Source organism: Mustelus asterias, chromosome 18 (assembly GCF_964213995.1).
Source record: "Mustelus asterias chromosome 18, sMusAst1.hap1.1, whole genome shotgun sequence".
Taxonomy (NCBI): Eukaryota; Metazoa; Chordata; class Chondrichthyes; order Carcharhiniformes; family Triakidae; genus Mustelus; species Mustelus asterias.
The window spans coordinates 64,795,383-64,813,309 of NC_135818.1; the positions used below are offsets into that span (position 1 = coordinate 64,795,383).

At 43.9% G+C, this 17,927-nt stretch overlaps 1 protein-coding gene across 1 annotated transcript in view; it reads right to left on the bottom strand.

The window, feature by feature from the left end:
- Positions 1–3,116: 3,116 nt before the first annotated feature.
- The window catches only part of LOC144506847 (potassium channel subfamily K member 10-like), a 36,877-nt gene continuing 22,066 nt past the window's right edge, over positions 3,117–17,927 (bottom strand). Inside the window, exons 4-6 of the mRNA XM_078233202.1 lie at positions 17,269–17,455; positions 7,461–7,603; positions 3,117–4,617 (exon numbers count right to left, since the gene is read on the bottom strand). Of these exons, the coding sequence (XP_078089328.1) occupies positions 4,012–4,617; positions 7,461–7,603; positions 17,269–17,455 (936 nt within the window). The 3' untranslated portion in view covers positions 3,117–4,011. The remainder of the gene's footprint in view (positions 4,618–7,460; positions 7,604–17,268; positions 17,456–17,927) is intronic.

A 17,927-nucleotide genomic window follows, 5' to 3' on the forward strand; every position in this document is an offset into this window, starting at 1 on the left:
CCAGGTCTCATTGGGATTGCCTTGCCTAAAGGCCTTCCCACTCAACTTAGTGGTGGAGCCACACTGAAACCAAGAAAGCAAGTTCCTGTTGCAAACTATGAGAAACGTAATAGCAAGGAATGAGCTGAAAAAGGGGCTTAGGAGAGCTAGGAGGGGACATGAGAAGTCCTTGGCGGGTCGGATCAAGGAAAACCCCAAGGCTTTTTACTCTTATGTGAGGAATAAAAGAATGACCAGGGTGAGGTTAGGGCCGGTCAAGGACAGTAGTGGGAACTTGTGTATGGAGTCAGTAGAGATAGGCGAGGTGATGAATGAATACTTTTCTTCAGTGTTCACCAAGGAGAGGGGCCATGTTTTTGAGGAAGAGAAGGTGTTACAGGCTAATAGGCTGGAGGAAATAGATGTTCGGAGGGAGGATGTACTGGCAGTTTTGAATAAACTGAAGGTCGATAAGTCCCCTGGGCCTGATGAAATATAGCCTATGATTCTTTGGGAGGCAAGGGATGAGATTGCAGAGCCTTTGGCTTTGATCTTTGGGTCCTCACTGTCCACGGGGATGGTGCCAGAGGACTGGGGAGTGGCGAATGTTGTTCCTCTGTTTAAGAAAGGGAATAGAAATGACCCTGGTAATTATAGACCGGTTAGTCTTACTTCGATGGTTGGTAAATTGATGGAAAAGGTCCTTAGGGATGGGATTTACGACCATTTAGAAAGATGCGGATTAATCCGGGATAGTCAGCACGGATTCGTGAAGGGCAAATCGTGCCTCACAAATTTGATTGAATTTTTTGAGGAAGTAACTAACTGTGTTGATGAAGGTAGGGCAGTTGATGTCATATACATGGATTTTAGTAAGGCGTTTGATAAGGTCCCCCATGGTCGGCTTATAATGAAAGTAAGGAGGTGTGAGATAGAGGGAAAGTTGGCCGATTGGATAGGTAACTGGCTATCTGATCGAAGACAGAGGGTGGTGGTGGATGGAAAATTTTCAGACTGGAGGCAGGTTGCTAGCGGAGTGCCACAGGGATCAGTGCTTGGTCCTCTGCTCTTTGTGATTTTTATTAATGATTTAGAGGAGGGGGCTGAAGGGTGGATCAGTAAATTTGCTGATGACACCAAGATTGGTGGAGTAGTGGATGAGGTGGAGGGCTGTTGTAGGCTGCAAAGAGACATAGATAGGATGCAAAGCTGGGCTGAAAAATGGCAAATGGAGTTTAACCCTGATAAATGTGAGGTGATTCATTTTGGTAGGACTAATTTAAATGTGGATTACAGGGTCAAAGGTAGGGTTCTGAAGACTGTGGAGGAACAGAGAGATCTTGGGGTCCATATCCACAGATCTCTAAAGGTTGCCACTCAAGTGGATAGAGCTGTGAAGAAGGCCTATAGTGTGTTAGCTTTTATTAACAGGGGGTTGGAGTTTAAGAGCTGTGGGGTTATGCTGCAACTGTACAGGACCTTGGTGAGACCACATTTGGAATATTGTGTGCAGTTCTGGTCACCTCACTATAAGAAGGATGTGGAAGTGCTGGAAAGAGTGCAGAGGAGATTTACCAGGATGCTGCCTGGTTTGGAGGGTAGGTCTTATGAGGAAAGGTTGAGGGAGCTAGGGCTGTTCTCTCTGGAGCCGAGGAGGCTGAGGGGAGACTTAATAGAGGTTTATAAAATGATGAAGGGGATAGATAGAGTGAACGTTCAAAGACTATTTCCTCGGGTGGATGGGGCTATAACAAGGGGGCATAACTATAGGGTTCATGGTGGGAGATATAGGAAGGATATCAGAGGTAGGTTCTTTACGCAGAGAGTGGTTGGGGTGTGGAATGGACTGCCTGCAGTGATAGTGGAGTCAGACACTTTAGGAACATTTAAGCGGTTATTGGATAGGCACATGGAGCACACCAGGATGATAGGGAGTGGGATAGCTTGATCTTGGTTTCAGATAAAGCTCGGCACATCGTGGGTCGAAGGGCCTGTTCTGTGCTGTACTGTTCTATGTTCTATGTTGTTTTAGTAAACCTTGGCTTGTTCGCTGACTGCAAGATTGGAGCCATTACTGAACTCCTACTTTCTGGACATAATCTTGTTCAATACAACCATCAACACTGACATCAAAGATTCAGAAAAAGAAAACAGCATAAAGTTATCAATGTTTTTAGTAAGAAAATACAAATTCAGAGGAATAAAGAGATATGGAAATTGGATTATTCATTAGTCAATAATATTGGATCGTTTGGTCTTCAGCGCATATAATTTGGCCCTGAAATTCACTGGCCAATCTGGCAGACTCCTAACTTTAACAGGATCCCTCTGGAACAGTCACAAAATCAGCCAGGCCTTAGATCTGTTGGGTACTACCAGCTCGGTGCAGGAATTTTCTATGTCCCCCTCAGGTGGGACTCAGGGTCAGGTCAGCACAGTACCCGGGGAGAGAAAGATGTACCTGCAGATGTCGGGCAAATCTGTTACCTCAAGCTTGGATCAGAGCCTGGGCTCGCAAAAAAAGGGTCATTTTTAAAATATGTTTAACAAATGACTCCCTGACATTCCTTTCTGAAGGAGAGGTTAAAAACAGGCAGCCTGCAGTTTGGGAACTTTAACTGGTGTTTCCAGATTCTTCTACCAGTAGGCAGAATACACCCCAAACCATCAAAGGTCCAAATTGTGCAGTCCTTCCCCAACCTGTGAACTGAATCCAGAGTGTCAGAACGAATAGCTGGCACTTAAGCTGGGATACAGTTCTCCATTTCATGAATTTTCCAGGCCTTTGTGTTTTACATCAATGAAACCACTCCTTTCAAATTGCCAAGATTGCAGATTCAAGTCCCAGCAATATCTGTTGCAAATAGCACTGTGAATCCATGCATAAATCTCTAATTGGCTGCGAAATGAGACTTTCTAGAGAAGGGGAGTATCTGGTCCGGAGTGGATATCCTTTTGGTCATTTCTGAACTGCAGCACCTGCGATCTGGGCAACTTGAGTGGGGGCAGGGGGTGGAAGTACGACGGTGGTGGTAACCTGTTTTACCAGCCTCTTCAACAGGAGGCGGTTGTCTTAACAGAGGGGGGGAGAAAGACAAAAACAGCACAACATGGATTAAAAATACCTGCTTAATTTTATCGGCATCTGTCTTCATTTTATTGATGTTAATTTTCAAGAACCATTATGAATTAATTGTATTAATTGCAGAAGAATCACAGACAACAAGAGAATGATCATAGATCCGTACACCAACATGCTTTCTTTGAATTATTACTTTAGTGTAATATTATTCCCAACACCCTAAATTTTTATTAAAACCTAATATAGGAAACTTTGTAAAAGCAGGACAGGAGAGCCCTGAGATATCAACATTTATCAAGATCAGTCTCAGAAGTTACTTATTAAATTACAAAGACAAGGACATGCAGACCGCAGTCTTTTGTTCAGTGCTTAAAGTCAGTCTCCAACAATTACACTCAGCTATTGCAATCTTTCAGTTCTGCTACATTACTCTGCTGCAGAATTCTTACACCTATCAGAAATGTAACGTTTTCAAAGGGTTGTACAGCGCACGCCAAGCAGATGCACAGAGTTCCTAAAACAAACTGATGTTTGTTTAAAAATTGTCGAACAGTTCTAATAAATTAGTGGAAATAAATATTCCAAAGCTGAATCCTCTCAGTATTAAACGTGATTTTGTGGGGCTTCTGGTAATATACAGAGCCATCCACTTCCTTCCTAAGATATACTGCATTGGTAATGAGCACTAGGTCCATGTATAATTTTCCCAAGTTGATACTAACACAGTCTTCAACAATCCCATAGTTCAAACAGATTAATTCAAGCCAATGTTTGATATTTGGTAGTTCAACCCTTATATCACAGTGGTACACTAAATCAATCTAAAAGGTTTGTGTAGACCATGCATATGTGAAAATGGTTTTTCTCACATTTTAAAAATGATAAGGCACATGTCAATAGTTTAAAAAAATCTCCAAACAAACTTTTTTATATTGTTCACCATGGTGTTTTCATATCTTTTTTTCAAGTAGTTTCCTATTCTCTGGATTTTTGGCTTCGTTGGGTGTTCTGTCGTCCTCAACTTCTGAATGTTGAACGTAGCTTGTTATAGCTGGAACATTAGTATTGTTTTCTTTCTCTATTTCCTGTTCCTTTTTTTCTTCATCCAGTGTGCAATTTCCAAATGTTTCATATATTTTTCTAACATTCTCTGGTATCTCTCTCTTTAAATCTCTATTTTTGTATCGTTTGGGTCCTCTTGCTGAAGATCCAACCTTATTGATGATGTTGTCTTCTGAAGCTCCTTGCATGTGTTTGTCATATTGCCTTGTTTCTTTCTGCTGCAGATTGTTAGAATTGCCATTTATACTTTCCTGAGATGATGCCTTGAACTGACCCGTCTCCAGACCCGCAAACGCTAACCGTTTCTCAGGAGAGAGCATGTCAAGGGAATGGGCTCGTTGGTCCAAACCAAGCCGTCTTCGCTCCATGTTTCGGATGGTTGCTGCCCTTTGAAGTTTGTCATGAATTTCCACACTTAGTCGCCTTCGCGTTTCCCTGAACTCTGCCGTCACGTTTGCTTTCCATTCAGCGGCATGAGCCTTAATTTCACCAACCTGCAAGTACATAGGAATCATTATTTATTGTTACGCAAGAATGAATCAGTTGAGGCAACAGTAACACATAAGATCAACAGTAATGCTTAATAAAGGCAACCTTCCACACAAAATAGGTAAGAAAACTAAAGTTGTGTGTGTTTGTGGCAGTGTCAGTGTCCATTTGATAGGCTGTGTCATCATCTTGCAGGTTCTTTTCTTCCCCACTGCAGTGGCATAGTGGTATTGTCACTAGACTAGTAATCCAGTGACCCAGGGTAATGCTCTGGAGACCTGGGTTCAAACACCACCATGACAGATGGTGAAATTTGAATTAAATAAAATTGAATGTCTAATAATGACCATGAAACCATTGTCGATCGTCAGAAAGACCCATCTGGTTCACTAATGTCCTTTAGGGAAGGAAATCTGCCATCCTTAGCCAGTCTGGCCTATATTTGACTCCAGACCCAGAGCAATGTGGCTAATTCTTAAATGCCCCCAGGGATGGGCAATAAGTGCTGGCCCAGCCAGCAGTGCCCACATCCCATGAACAAATAGAAGAAACTTTGAAGTTACAGATTAGTTTGCATGTTGGAAAGTTTGAAAAATGTTGCAACTTGTACGAACAGAAGCAAAAGCATTTTGCAGTTTAATTTAGATAATGGATTGTCAATGTTTTTTCCTCCACCAGTGCATTTGAACATTTTGTTCCCCTTCCCTCGGGTAAGAATTATTCAACTTCCTAACCCACATGAATTGCAAAATGATAAAGCAAAGAAACAAACACTGCATTTAGTGGTTGATTTGTAGAGATTTAACCTGTTACTTGAAATATCTCCCTGTTGATATGTACAATGGAACTTTTCCTTTTGAGTTTCACTAAGTCTTTAAATTGTACCAATGGAACAAAATACTTAAATGACAAAAGACTGCAATATAATAAGCTCTAGATTATACAGACTGCACAACTGTCTCGGATTCTGCTGGCAAAAAGCTTCAAGATTCCAAAAAGCACCTTTGGGCTTTACCACCAAATAACAATATTGCTAGCCAATTAATGCTTCCTAAAGGGAATTCCTTGTTGCTGGTTTCAAATCCCCAGGAAATAAGCGGAGACAACCTGACCTCATTTCACTCTAGAGAACCCATTAGCATGAACACCTTAATTACACCTGTCAGAGCAGGTCCTACAGGTGAAAGACCAGTGATCCAACATAAAATGTCCACACCATGCCAATGTAGAGTGACTATTGGCCTTGATGCGGCAATTGCATCAGTTGGGCAGCACGGTAGCACAGTGGTTAGCACTGCTGCTTCACAGCTCCTGGGTTCGATTCCCGGCTTGGGTCACTGTCTGTGTGGAGTTTGCACATTCTCCTCATGTCTGCGTGGGTTTCCTCCGGGTGTTCCGGTTTCCTCCCACAGTCCAAAGATGTACGGGTTAGGTTGATTGACCATGCTAAAAATTGCCCTTAGCGTCCTGAGATGCGTAGGTTAGAGGGATTAGTGGGTAAATATGTAGGGTTATGGGGGTAGGGCCTGGGTGGGATTGTGGTCAGTGCAGACTCGATGGGCCGAATGGCCTCTTTCTGTACTGTAGGGTTTCTATGATTTCTATGAGCTGTTTATCAGCTTTTGCAGATACTGCCCTTCCTTAATATCTGTAGCATTCTTGACTCTTGGGTTTCCGCTTAGAATCATAGAATCTGTACAGTGCAGAAGGAGGCCATTTGGCCCATCGAGTCTACACCAAACAAATCCCACCCAGACTCTATTCCCATAACCCCTTATATTTACCCGGCTAATCCCTCTGACACTAGGATTAATTTAACATGGCCAATCAACCTAACCCGTGCATCTTTGGACTGTGGGAAGAAACCAGAGCACCCGGAGGAAACCCACGCAGACATGAGAAGAACATGCAAATTCCACACAGTTATTCACCCCAGGCTGGAATTGAACCTGGGCCCCTGGCGCTGTGAGGCAGTAGTGCTAACCACTGTGCCACCATGATGCCTGTACACTTCATGGTTTACTAGCGAAACTTTGCAATCTAACTCTGACTTTTGAGGCTCTGTTGACATGTGAAAACTTGAATAGGCGCAGAATGTTTTGACTGGTAGGCTTCCCAAGAGTTTAGGCTGCTATAACTGGAAGGCATGTAGTGATCAGTGTTCCAGACAACAGCTCTAATGCATCAGCTGGAAGGTGTAGCAGCCCTTAGATATTCGGATGGTTTCTGCAAGCTAATGTCCAATATACAAGAATCAGCCATGATGCTTTTATTATGTAACATTCCATGGTGTCCACATTATTTGATGCGTTGCATCTTTCTCATATTCCTGAATAGAAACCCTGGCACTGCAACATACAAGTTCCATGCCACCACACATTTGTGCTGTTGGACACACCATTGTGAAATATAATTTGCTGAGCATGGAAGAAGGAGCATGCGACAGGTCAAAGGACCTGCCGGACCACAGAGAGGATGAGGCAGAGGGGGAGATCAACATGGCGGGAGATGATGTGCAAGCAGGGAGATTGGGGAGATATTCTGTGATTGAGATCTGCAGTCGAAGCACGCCACTGAACAATTCTTTTGCTGTGAAAATCCACACATTGTCCCACTGAAGAAATGCCGTACGTTCCTCATTCCAAAACTGAACTGCTGTTTTTAAGTTCCCTCTCGCCTTCTTCTCTGCACAGAGGGTTTGTGTTGACCGTACTCACTTGAAGAAGAGCTTCAAACTCTGCTGTGCGAGGTACTAATGTGCTCTATTGTGCTCTACAATTCCTGTGATTTAATTAGTAGGTGGCCTTTACCTCCAAAGAGGGCTCACACATTTATATCAGCATCTTACCTCTTCCTTTGTTTTCTTGGATATCACACGTAGCCAGTCTCCAATCATGCTGAGGACAGCTGCAAAGTAGGCCAGACCCACTAGAATCCAGAACCAGACTAACGGTTTATACCATTCTCGATAATGAATAGATATGTTTCCGCCTAAATAAACAGATTACACAAAACTAAGTGTACACATTTAAAACTTTCAACTGTTCCTTAATATTGCACAATATATTGGAACATGAGAGCCCATTGTTTAGTTTTCAAAGAAGATCCAATTTCACAACAACTGCTAACCTCTGTCACCTGCTGTGATCATTCAGTGACAGTGGATCATAGAGGTTTCAGCACTCTCAGACATATTGGTGATGTCCAACAATTTCTAAAGCATTTTTTTGTAAATGTTAAAGTTCACAAAAATACTCACCAACTCATAAAACACTCAAAACAGCAGCAGTTCTTAACAGCATTAAGTAAAGTGGCCTTGGTTCAGACACTTGGTTTGATTGAAACTGGCCTAAGCCAATCAAACTCAGAGCTGGAAACAAACAGCTGAAATTACTACTTCTGATCAGAAATCAATAGGAAAAGCACAAGCTGTGTCACAATCGGTGGTATTTTGCTCACACGAATGTATTCCTGTCGGCCCTCAAGTGCAATACTAGCCACTGGTTTGTCTGTCGTAAAAACGGAACATCTGCCTTGCTGTTTCTGTTGCCATATTACATTTACACTAATTTATGTTGTACATCCTATTCTTTCAATTATTTATCTGTTTGTGCAGAGTAATCCATTAAGCCATGAGATTAGACTGACATAGGGCCTTGCAACTGGCAAGGTATCAAAAATGCATGAAGCAAACTAGTAGAAGAACTTAGGGCATTTTGACAAACACAGAAACAAAGAGTTTGAGGCTGTAAATGGCCAGTCATCACTGATTTTCTTTTGGAGTTCCATGTAAGAACTGAACTAGTCTTGTGAAATTAACTTCAAAATTATGAATACCTATCAGCTGAGACTGCTATCCACAACAGAACAGAAAAAATGAAACTTGTTTGACTCGTGAGATGAATTTGAATTATACGTCTATTCAGACAAACAATTTTTATATGTACTTAAATAATCTACAGCTAATAAATTAAAGGACAGATCCATTCAACAAGTTGCAGCATGTAGTATACATGCAATTTTCAAATTCTCTGCAGTGCGTTGTTCGAGAACCTCAACTGACTATCTTACTCATGGATTTATTTGCTATTGAAAAACTCTGCTAATGAAATTTAAAATTGAGTAATCTGTTAACATTTTTAGAAATTGAATGATTGCTTCATTCATCATCCAATTCTCCCCATTCTGCTGTTGGCTTCGGCCTGTTTGGGTTTATCAATTTTCATACTTTTTCTCTCTAACAAAACAGGGTTTTGATTAACAGGAGAATGAAAAAGTAAAATAAATGTAAAACAAGATGGAAACTAGGAGGATGTGATAATTAAACAGAAATAAATGTATTTGAAATAAATATTTCTACTCTTGTATTTTCTCCATTCATTTCTACATTTACTAAAATTGTAATATTGTCATCATACAATTTCTCCAACAAATATTTGTAACAATAGGATAACTAATTAATAATTTGATATTTAAGTCAAGACATTATTACACTGTAATTTATGGGGATGTTTTCAAAAGGAGTGTACTTACAAAAATAACAACTCCAAAAACAGAGTGAAGAAATGTCATAGTAGTAATCGAGATATTCAGGGAATCATCATGGAAGCCTTGCAGTTCAGAAGGAGGCACATCGGGCCTGCACCAACTCTCCAACAGAGCATCTCACCCAGGTTCACCACCCCCTACCCCTGCTCTGTTCCCAAAACCCCATGCATTTACCCTAGCTAATCCACCTAACCTGCACGTCTTGGGACACTAAGGGGCAATTTAGCATGGCCAATCTGCCTAACCTACACATCTTTGAACTGTGGGAGGAAACCGGAGCACCCGGAGAAAATCCACGCAGACACAGGGCCAGAATCGAAACTTGGGGCAGACGTTTACCGGCATGTCCGCCCAAGGTTCATACAATCCCCCCCCCGAGGTCAACGGAGAATGCCGTTCTCTGAGCTTCGCCCACCCCCGGAATCGGGGCACGCATGCCGGTAAAATTCCGGCCTGGGTCTCTGGTGCTGTGAGGCAGCAGTGCTAACCATTGTACTGTGGTAGTTGTATATTGTACATGGTGGTAGTAGTTTGCATCCTTGGTAACATTAATCCCTCTCCCAGCACCTAAACAATATTATTTGATGATTTAGTTCATTGCTGTTATTGGGGCCTTGCAGCATGCAAATTAGCTTTTGCATTTCCTGCATTACAACAGTAATGACATTAACAAACCAACGGTACTGAAAGATACCATGCAAATGGACGTCAATCATTTCTAACTCTCTTGAATGAATATTACATCGGGTTAACTATCAACTAATGCTGCAGAAAGTAACAACATTTTAATTCAAATTTGTCATAATCCACATGATTATCTTCACCGTGTAATGCAGGGGGCTAAAATGCTTCAATAATTGCATCAATGTATATTCCAAAATCTTACACCGGCTCTTGTCTTCAGATTCTTGTAATAGAAGTAATTGATATTTTCCATAGGCTGTCATTTCTCAATGCAAATAATTGCTCATTATTATGGTTTGAATTTTATTGAAGCGAAAGTTGTTGCCCTCTTGGGATTGCTTTACTGCCGCAGAATAATCTTAGATCAAGCAACGAAAAAGGCTATTGTAGAAGTAAAATGAATTATTAAATATTTTAAATCTAATCTCAAGAATCTCATACGCTCAGTCATTTTTAGAAAAAAACTTTATAGAATCATAGAAACCCTACAGTGCAGAAGGAGGCCATTCGGCCCATCGAGTCTGCACCGACCACAATCCCACCCAGGCCCTACCCCCCACATATTTTACCCGCTAATCCCTCTAACCTACGCATCCCAGGACTCTAAGGGGCAATTTTTAAAACCTGGCCAATCAACCTAACCCGCACATCTTTGGACTGTGGGAGGAAACCGGAGCACCCGGAGGAAACCCACGCAGACACAAGGAGAATGTGCAAACTCCACACAGACAGTGACCCGAGCCGGGAATCGAACCCGGGACCCTGGAGCTGTGAAGTAGCAGTGCTAACCACTGTGCCACCGTGCCGCCCTGTGTTTTATGTCTGTTTAAATCTGTGTTTTATGTAGGTAAAAATTTGAAAACAATGCACCAAACTGCCAAGAAACTACATTTTTCATACAAAAATCTCCTTGCAAAGTCACATAAATAGAATTCCGAAGTAAAACATCAAATTATTGTTGCTGGTTTATCAAGTGCTGAAGCCCCTAATATCACAAGTGTGAGCAATTATTTATTTGGTTCTGCTCAATGCTTTGCCTAAAATTCAGCCAACATGGGTAACTCACCCTTAAGAGGCAGCGTGAGGAGGAATATCTGATCAAAGTGGATTCCTCCATTAGTGGCATATTGCTTTCAAACTTATTCACTAGGCAATCAAAGCAAATTACATAAAATTCCTAGATATCAACGTAATGTAGGCAGAAATGAAATAGTGCTAAAGATTGCAGAATGTGAAGTGTGCATGGTGCATAACCGCTTAATGAGTGTGTACAATCTTCTACAAAAGATCACTCGCCTGAAGAAATCTGCATCCACAAAACTGCTATGCTCTCACACTAGAAAGGTGAGTTACTGCTGATCGCATCTCATACAGAGATGTTGAGAACACTGGCCCAGACCCTTCCCGGTCAGCGGTAGAGTGGGTGTACCCACTACTGACTACGATTTTTACTGCCCACTTACCACTTTGCGCTGGAGATTTCCGGTCCTTGCTCCAGTTCGAATCCAGTGATGAGCAGAGTCAGGAGACTAGGCGATGACAGTGATTCCAGCAAAGCCACACCCACTTTTTCATCATGAGCTGAAGACATGCCCCTTATGTTCTGCTTTTAAATGGACCTGTCAGCCTCCTAAACTACACAATTTCACCCTCCAACAAGGTCACCCATGACAATGGTCACTTACCCCCGACACACCCAGCAATACATAGGAACATAGGAATTAGGAGCAGAAGTAGGCAATTCAGCCCTTCGAGCCTGCTCCGCCATTCAATCAGATCACCGCTGATCTCTTCTTAGTTTCAAATGCACATCCCTACCTATTCTCCATGTCCCCTTAACCTGATTTTTAAAAATCAGAAGTCTATCTCCTTCTTGAAACTATTCAATGATTCAGACTCCACCGCGCGATGGGGCAGCGAGTTCCACAAATTCACCACCCTCTGCGAGAAGTAGTTCCTCCTCATCTCAGTTTTAAATCTACCTCCTCTTAACCTATACCTGTGACCTCTTGTTCTAGATTGCTCCCCCACCGCAGCCCCCCCCCCGCCCCCGCATCCCCTCTCCCTATATTTCACCCCGGGACTTCCTCATGACCCTCAGGTGCACCAGCAACTTAAGTTCTCCACCCCCCATATTGGAAGGTTGAGGACGTTGTGCCCAGACACACGGGTGCACAGATGTCCATGGTCACATTAATTCGGCATTAATAATCTAACTGGCAGTCTACTGAAGCCTGACCTTGGTCAGTTTCTCGTCTTGATTTTACAATTACTTTAAATGGAGGTTAAACTAGTCTAAAACAGTCAATTGATCTGCCCTTGGTATGAGTCAGTTGAAACCACAGAGGCGCGCCCTGCTCTGCTGCAGTAATTAGTTAATGGTGGACAGCAGGGACCAGAAGTCAGTTGCACAAGTGTTTTAATCGTGTTCCTTAGCCTCAATTGGAAAGAAAATGTTTTCACTTGCCTTTTATATGACGCCACCTAATAGCTTGAGGCTCCATTGCCCCAAATCTATTCCTGAATCAATTAATTAGAATGCGCTGCTTGGAGCCTCAACTTCTTAGGAGTGGTAATGAGTTGCAGGTTGCCACTCTGTGCCCAAGAACTTACGTTTCCGAGCGGGTTCCAGGCAGGGCAGCGCATCCTCAAGGTTCAATATCAAAGTGCAGGAGGGTCAAAGTGAAGAGAACACGCCTCCTTTTTGACCGCACTAACTGCCATAAACTAGGTAGGTTTAAATCTACCGCCTCTCAACCTATACCTGTGACTTCTTGTTCTAGATCGTCCCCCTGCCACCCCATTGAAATTGACAGGCCAGGAAGACTGTCTAAGGTAAGTGGGAGGGGGGGAGGGGGGGGCTGAGGTCAGGGGGGTTCGGGTCGGAGTTGGGGGGGGAGGGTGTCTGGGTGGGTCCAGTTGAACCTGGGGACAAGGATGTCCAATTAGATCTGGTTAAACTTGGGGGAGGGTGGAGGGTCTGGCCTCCCATCGGGCTGAGGGGTGGGGCGGAGGGGGGTGCAGTGATGTGGAAAGAGAAAGGAGGAAATCCTGTGGGAGTGCGATAGTCGGGAAGTGGAAAAACCCCGGAGTGGTCAAGGGTGGGGGTGTCCTGCGGGAGTGCGGAGAGTAATCAACAGGGGTGAGGGAGGGAGGAGACCCTAACGGGTTGAGGGACATGGGGGGGATGTGTCAGCTACAATGTTGACATTCCTGACATCAGTGGGAGCCTGGGATTCCAGAAAGTGATTCTGAAGGGGGTGAACATTGTTGGGGAAGTGGGGGAGACATTTCAGGAGGAGGTGAATGTTGTTAGGAGTGGGCAAACATTGTCAGGAAGGACGAACATTGTCAGCAGGGGGGTGAACATTGTCAGGAGGAGTTGAACATTGTCAGGAGGAGGTGAACATTGTCAGGAGGGGGTGAACATTGTCGGGGGGGTAGAACATTGTCAGGAGGGTGGGTTACATTGTCAGGAGGGGGGCTGAACATTTTTGGGAGTGGGTGAACATTGTTAGGAGGGGGGTAGTTGTGGTTCTGCATTACTAGGAGAGGCTAAGCATTGTCAAGTGGTGGTGTGTACATTGTCGGAGGGGGGAAGCCATCATTGTTGGGGGGGGAAATGATGCTGGTGTGCAGTGTCACCCCAGCTAATTTACTTGGGACTGCTCTCCTGAGGAGGCTGCGAGGATAAGCTCTAAGTAAATATAGGGCAACCAGCTGCGATTCCGGCCATCTGATTCCACAGAACTCGGGAGTTAAGCAGCATTCCAGGCGAGGTAAAACCAACAGTTGGAAGTTTAAATTTCCCGTGTAAGTTCTGCGCATCCTCAGGCTCCCAACATGCATAGTGACTTAAACTGAGTCATTTGCTGCTCCCCATATCAGGAGATTCAGGCCATAAAGTTCGGGCTTATGCCAATGAGTTTGTGTGGAAGCGTCAGCATAACGTAACCTTGGCAAAACTGGCAAAGTGTCCAAAGGTTTTTGGGCACATTTTGCTGATTGCGCCTTAGGTGCTAACGACAGACCAATAACTTTTCCTAAAAACATAGGGCCCTGTTTTGACATTTTGATTCCAAGTGCTGGGTGGACTTGAAACTGGAAGTGTTTCAGATCCGACTTTAAGACCCGTTCTCAGAGGCCCCATACGCACTCTGCCTGAAAAAATATCAGCGATTCTGAATCGCACTGCTCAAGCCTGTGGGTGGGGCTCAATGCACCCAAAACCCTGCAGCTCTGATTGGCGCCTTCAACTGCGCATGCGCAGAAAAAATATTATAGAATGCTGCTCCCCTGCCACATCCCTCCCGGCCCGGGTAATGCCTCCCCCTGACTCCCACAGATACTGCCCCACCCCTACAACATTACTGACCTCCTTATCCCCCTCACCCCCGCCACCCAGGCTGATCACAGGCCCCTCACCTCTTGCCCCCCACTGATCTTAGGCAGAGTGGCAGCGGACCCCTCTTCCCCCTCACTGATCTCAGGCAGAGTGGCAGCGGACCCCCCCTTCCCCGCACTGATCTCAGGCAGAGTGGCAATGGACCCCCCCTTTCCCCCCACTGATCTCAAGCAGAGTGGCAGTGGACCCCCCTTCCCCCACCCACTGATCTCAAGCAGAGTGGCAGCGGACACTCCTTCCCCCCACTGATCTCAGGTAGAGTGGCAGCGGACCCCCCCTTCCAACCCACTGATCTCAGGCAGAGTGGCAGCAGACCCCCCTTCCCCCCACTGATCTCAGGCAGAGTGGCAATGGACCCCCCCTTTCCTCCCACTGATCTCAGGCAGAGAGCCGTCGGATGCTAGGCACTTACCTCCTCACTAACTGGAGCGCCTGAATCGGACTTTTGTAGAGCAAGTCTGTTTTGCGCCGATTCTGGATGGGCGAACGCGGTGGTAAAGGGGGAAGTGCCGGTAAGGTTGGGCATGCAGCCCATTAAGTCAATTTAAATGCATGCAAATACATTTAAATGGCCATCGTGCCCATTTCGGGCGCGGTCCCGATTGTGGTCATTTTCAGGCCTTGGTAAAGGGGGAACTGGCGCGGAGGTGAGCGCGGATCGCGCTACTCACCTCATGACCGACTTTACCAAGTTTTTGTGCCCGATAACGGGCGCAACAGAATGGTAAAATCGGGTCCATAAAGTTCATAATGCACCAGAGGTTATACAATTGTCCAAAAAAGCTGAGCTTTTTATACATTCCGGGATGCATGGAACAATGACAGCTTTTTCTTAATTAAGTGTTTGCACTCACTATATTTATTTTCATTACAAACAGTTAACACCTTCCTGGAATGTGAAATAAATCAGATGTAATTGTAATTAGACATCGCTACAGTAGAGCTGCACTTTGTAAAATTTATGTGACTGGATGTTTAAATTGCCAGGGTCACTCAGATAGCCATTAGTGCAATGCTTTGCTTGCCAAGGATCAACTCAGAATGTCATTATTTCCTAATCACAGGCTTATATGCTTCCCCATATCTTGGATAGCTTTGGTTTTTCACTCAGATTTACATTCATCCCTGGTCAGACAAATTGTAGCCAGGTCCTTCGTCCTTATTCTAGTCATACAAATTGGATCAGAGCTAATAATAGACTGAAATAAATAACTACACAAATCTTCCAATTTAGCACTTCCAATGTCTTCCTTTTTCCTCAACCAAGGAGTTCTTCTCACCATGGTGAACAGAGCCTTGGACTGTGTCCATTCTATTTCAGGTACTCATGCTCTCACCTCTTCCCCTCCCTCCCAGAATGATGATAAAGATCCCCTTGTCCTCGCCTTGCAGCTCACCAGCCTCTGTGTTCAATAGATCATCCGCCATCATTACTGGCACCTCCGGCTTGATGCCACCACGGAACACTCTTTCCCTCCCTTTCAGCATTCCAAACAGGAAGATTCCCTCTGTGATGCCCTGGTCCACTCTTCAATCATTGCCAACACTTGCCCCACTTCCTATAGCATCTTCTCTCTTGTCCAAAGCCCCAATTACTCCAGATGACACATTGATTTACTTGTATTTCTAGTTTAGTAGGTTGCATTTGCTGCTCATAAGAGAGACCAAATGCAGTCTGGGTGACCCTTTGGCAGAAGACATCCGTTCAGTCTTAAGCCTTACCCTGAGCTTCTAGTCCTCTTGTCATTTTAATTCTCAATCTTGCTCCCACTCTGACCTTTCTCACCAGGGCTTCCTTCAGTTTTTCAATGAAGAGTAACTCAAGCTCAAGAAACAGCACCTCATCCTTCCAATGGGCACTTTTGCAGCCCTCTGGACTCAACACTGAATTCAAGAACTTTAGATTGTAACCTCTGCCCATTGTTTCATTTTACTTGTTGGATTGGTTTTCTCTCTTGTTCATCTCATATTTTATTTTATTTGCTTTCAGATGGCTGCTAATCATGATCTTGCTATTCACACCTCATAGAAACGCATACTTATAGAATCATATAGTGTAGAAGGGGTCCTTCTGTCCATCGAGTCTGCTCTGACACATGAGAAACACCTGACCTCCCACCTAATCCCATTTACCAGCACTTGGCCCATAGCCTTTGTTTCTTTACTTGTTCCATTGCGACTTCCTTTGTCCTTCCATCACAATTTCTTTTATCATTTAATTTCTCCTGTCTTCCAACAGACTTTCTCTTTTGTTCTTTTTCCTCTTCCCCCCTCCTTATCACTTGGTCAATTAGTGTTCCCAGTTCTGACGAAACATCACAGACTTGAAACATTTCTCTCTCCACAGATGCTGCCTGAGCATGTTTAAAGTTTTTTATTAGTGTCACAAGTAGGCTTACATTAACACTGCAATGAAGTTACTGTGAAAATCCCCTAGTCGCCACACTCTGGCACCAGTTCGGGTAACACTGAGGGGAGAATTTAGCATGGCTAATGCACCTAGCCAGCACATCTTTAAGATTGTGGGAGGAAACTGGAGCACCTGGAGGAAACCCATGCAGGCACTGGGAGAACGTGCAGACTTCACACAGACAGTGACCCAAGCCGGGAATCGAACCCGGGTCCCTGGCGCTGTGAGGCTGCAGTGCTAACCACTGTGTCACCGTTGAGTGTTTCCAGCATTTTTTATTCTTACTTCAGATATCTGATACAGTGGAGCCCCGTTGTAACGCGGCCCGATTTAGCTCGAAATCGGATATGACGCAAAGAATCATTGGACCCTTTTTTAAACTATTTCCAGTTTAGTGATTTAGCGCGACCCCGATAACATTCGCGATAACATTTTATGGACCCCAACCATCGCGTTACAACGGGGCTCCACTGTATCTGCAACATTTTACTTTCAAAATAAATATCAGGCCGATTGTCAAACAATTCAAGTAAATATATAAACTAAACAAATTGATTAAAGCCACAAATTTGTACCTGAAATGTTCTTAGAGGCCACTACACTGTTTACCTGCTACATAGTCACCAAATCCTACAGTTGTTAAGGTGATAACAACAAAATAGATGGAGTCCAGGGTTGTCCAACCTTCGATGTGCTTGAAAATAATTGCTGGGATAGTCACAAAGACAAGGCAGCCCGCTAGAATGAAAAGGATTGTGGAGATGACTCGGATTTTAGTTTGGCTCACTTGCTTTTTCTGAAAAGAAGAGATAAGTGATTAATTTATATTTATATCTACAACTGAAGACAAAATTTAATTTAATGTAAATACTGGACATTGAAATGGCAAAAATGCTTTGTTTGCTAAAAAATATATTTGTAATTGAGTAGTCATTATTATGCTCACGGATAATGTTGGGAAGTAGAGCATTTTCCCTACGCAATGATGTGAAGCCTCCGAGTATGGGTTTTAGCACAGATAGGGGTCAGATGCTGCTGTATCCTTTACCCCTGACACCGAGGTTCCACTATGTGGAGATGGAGGGAGGGGGGCAGTGGTGTAGTAGTTACTATATTGCTCTTTAACTTCTGGGTGCTCTATTAAGGCATTAGTCAAAGGAAAATAGATTTTTACATTGCCGTACTAGTTAGAGAAGAGCAGAAGTGTACTGGCCTCCCATAGCTGCACTCATTGACTTTTCCACCTGCCACTGTACTTTGTCCAGAGG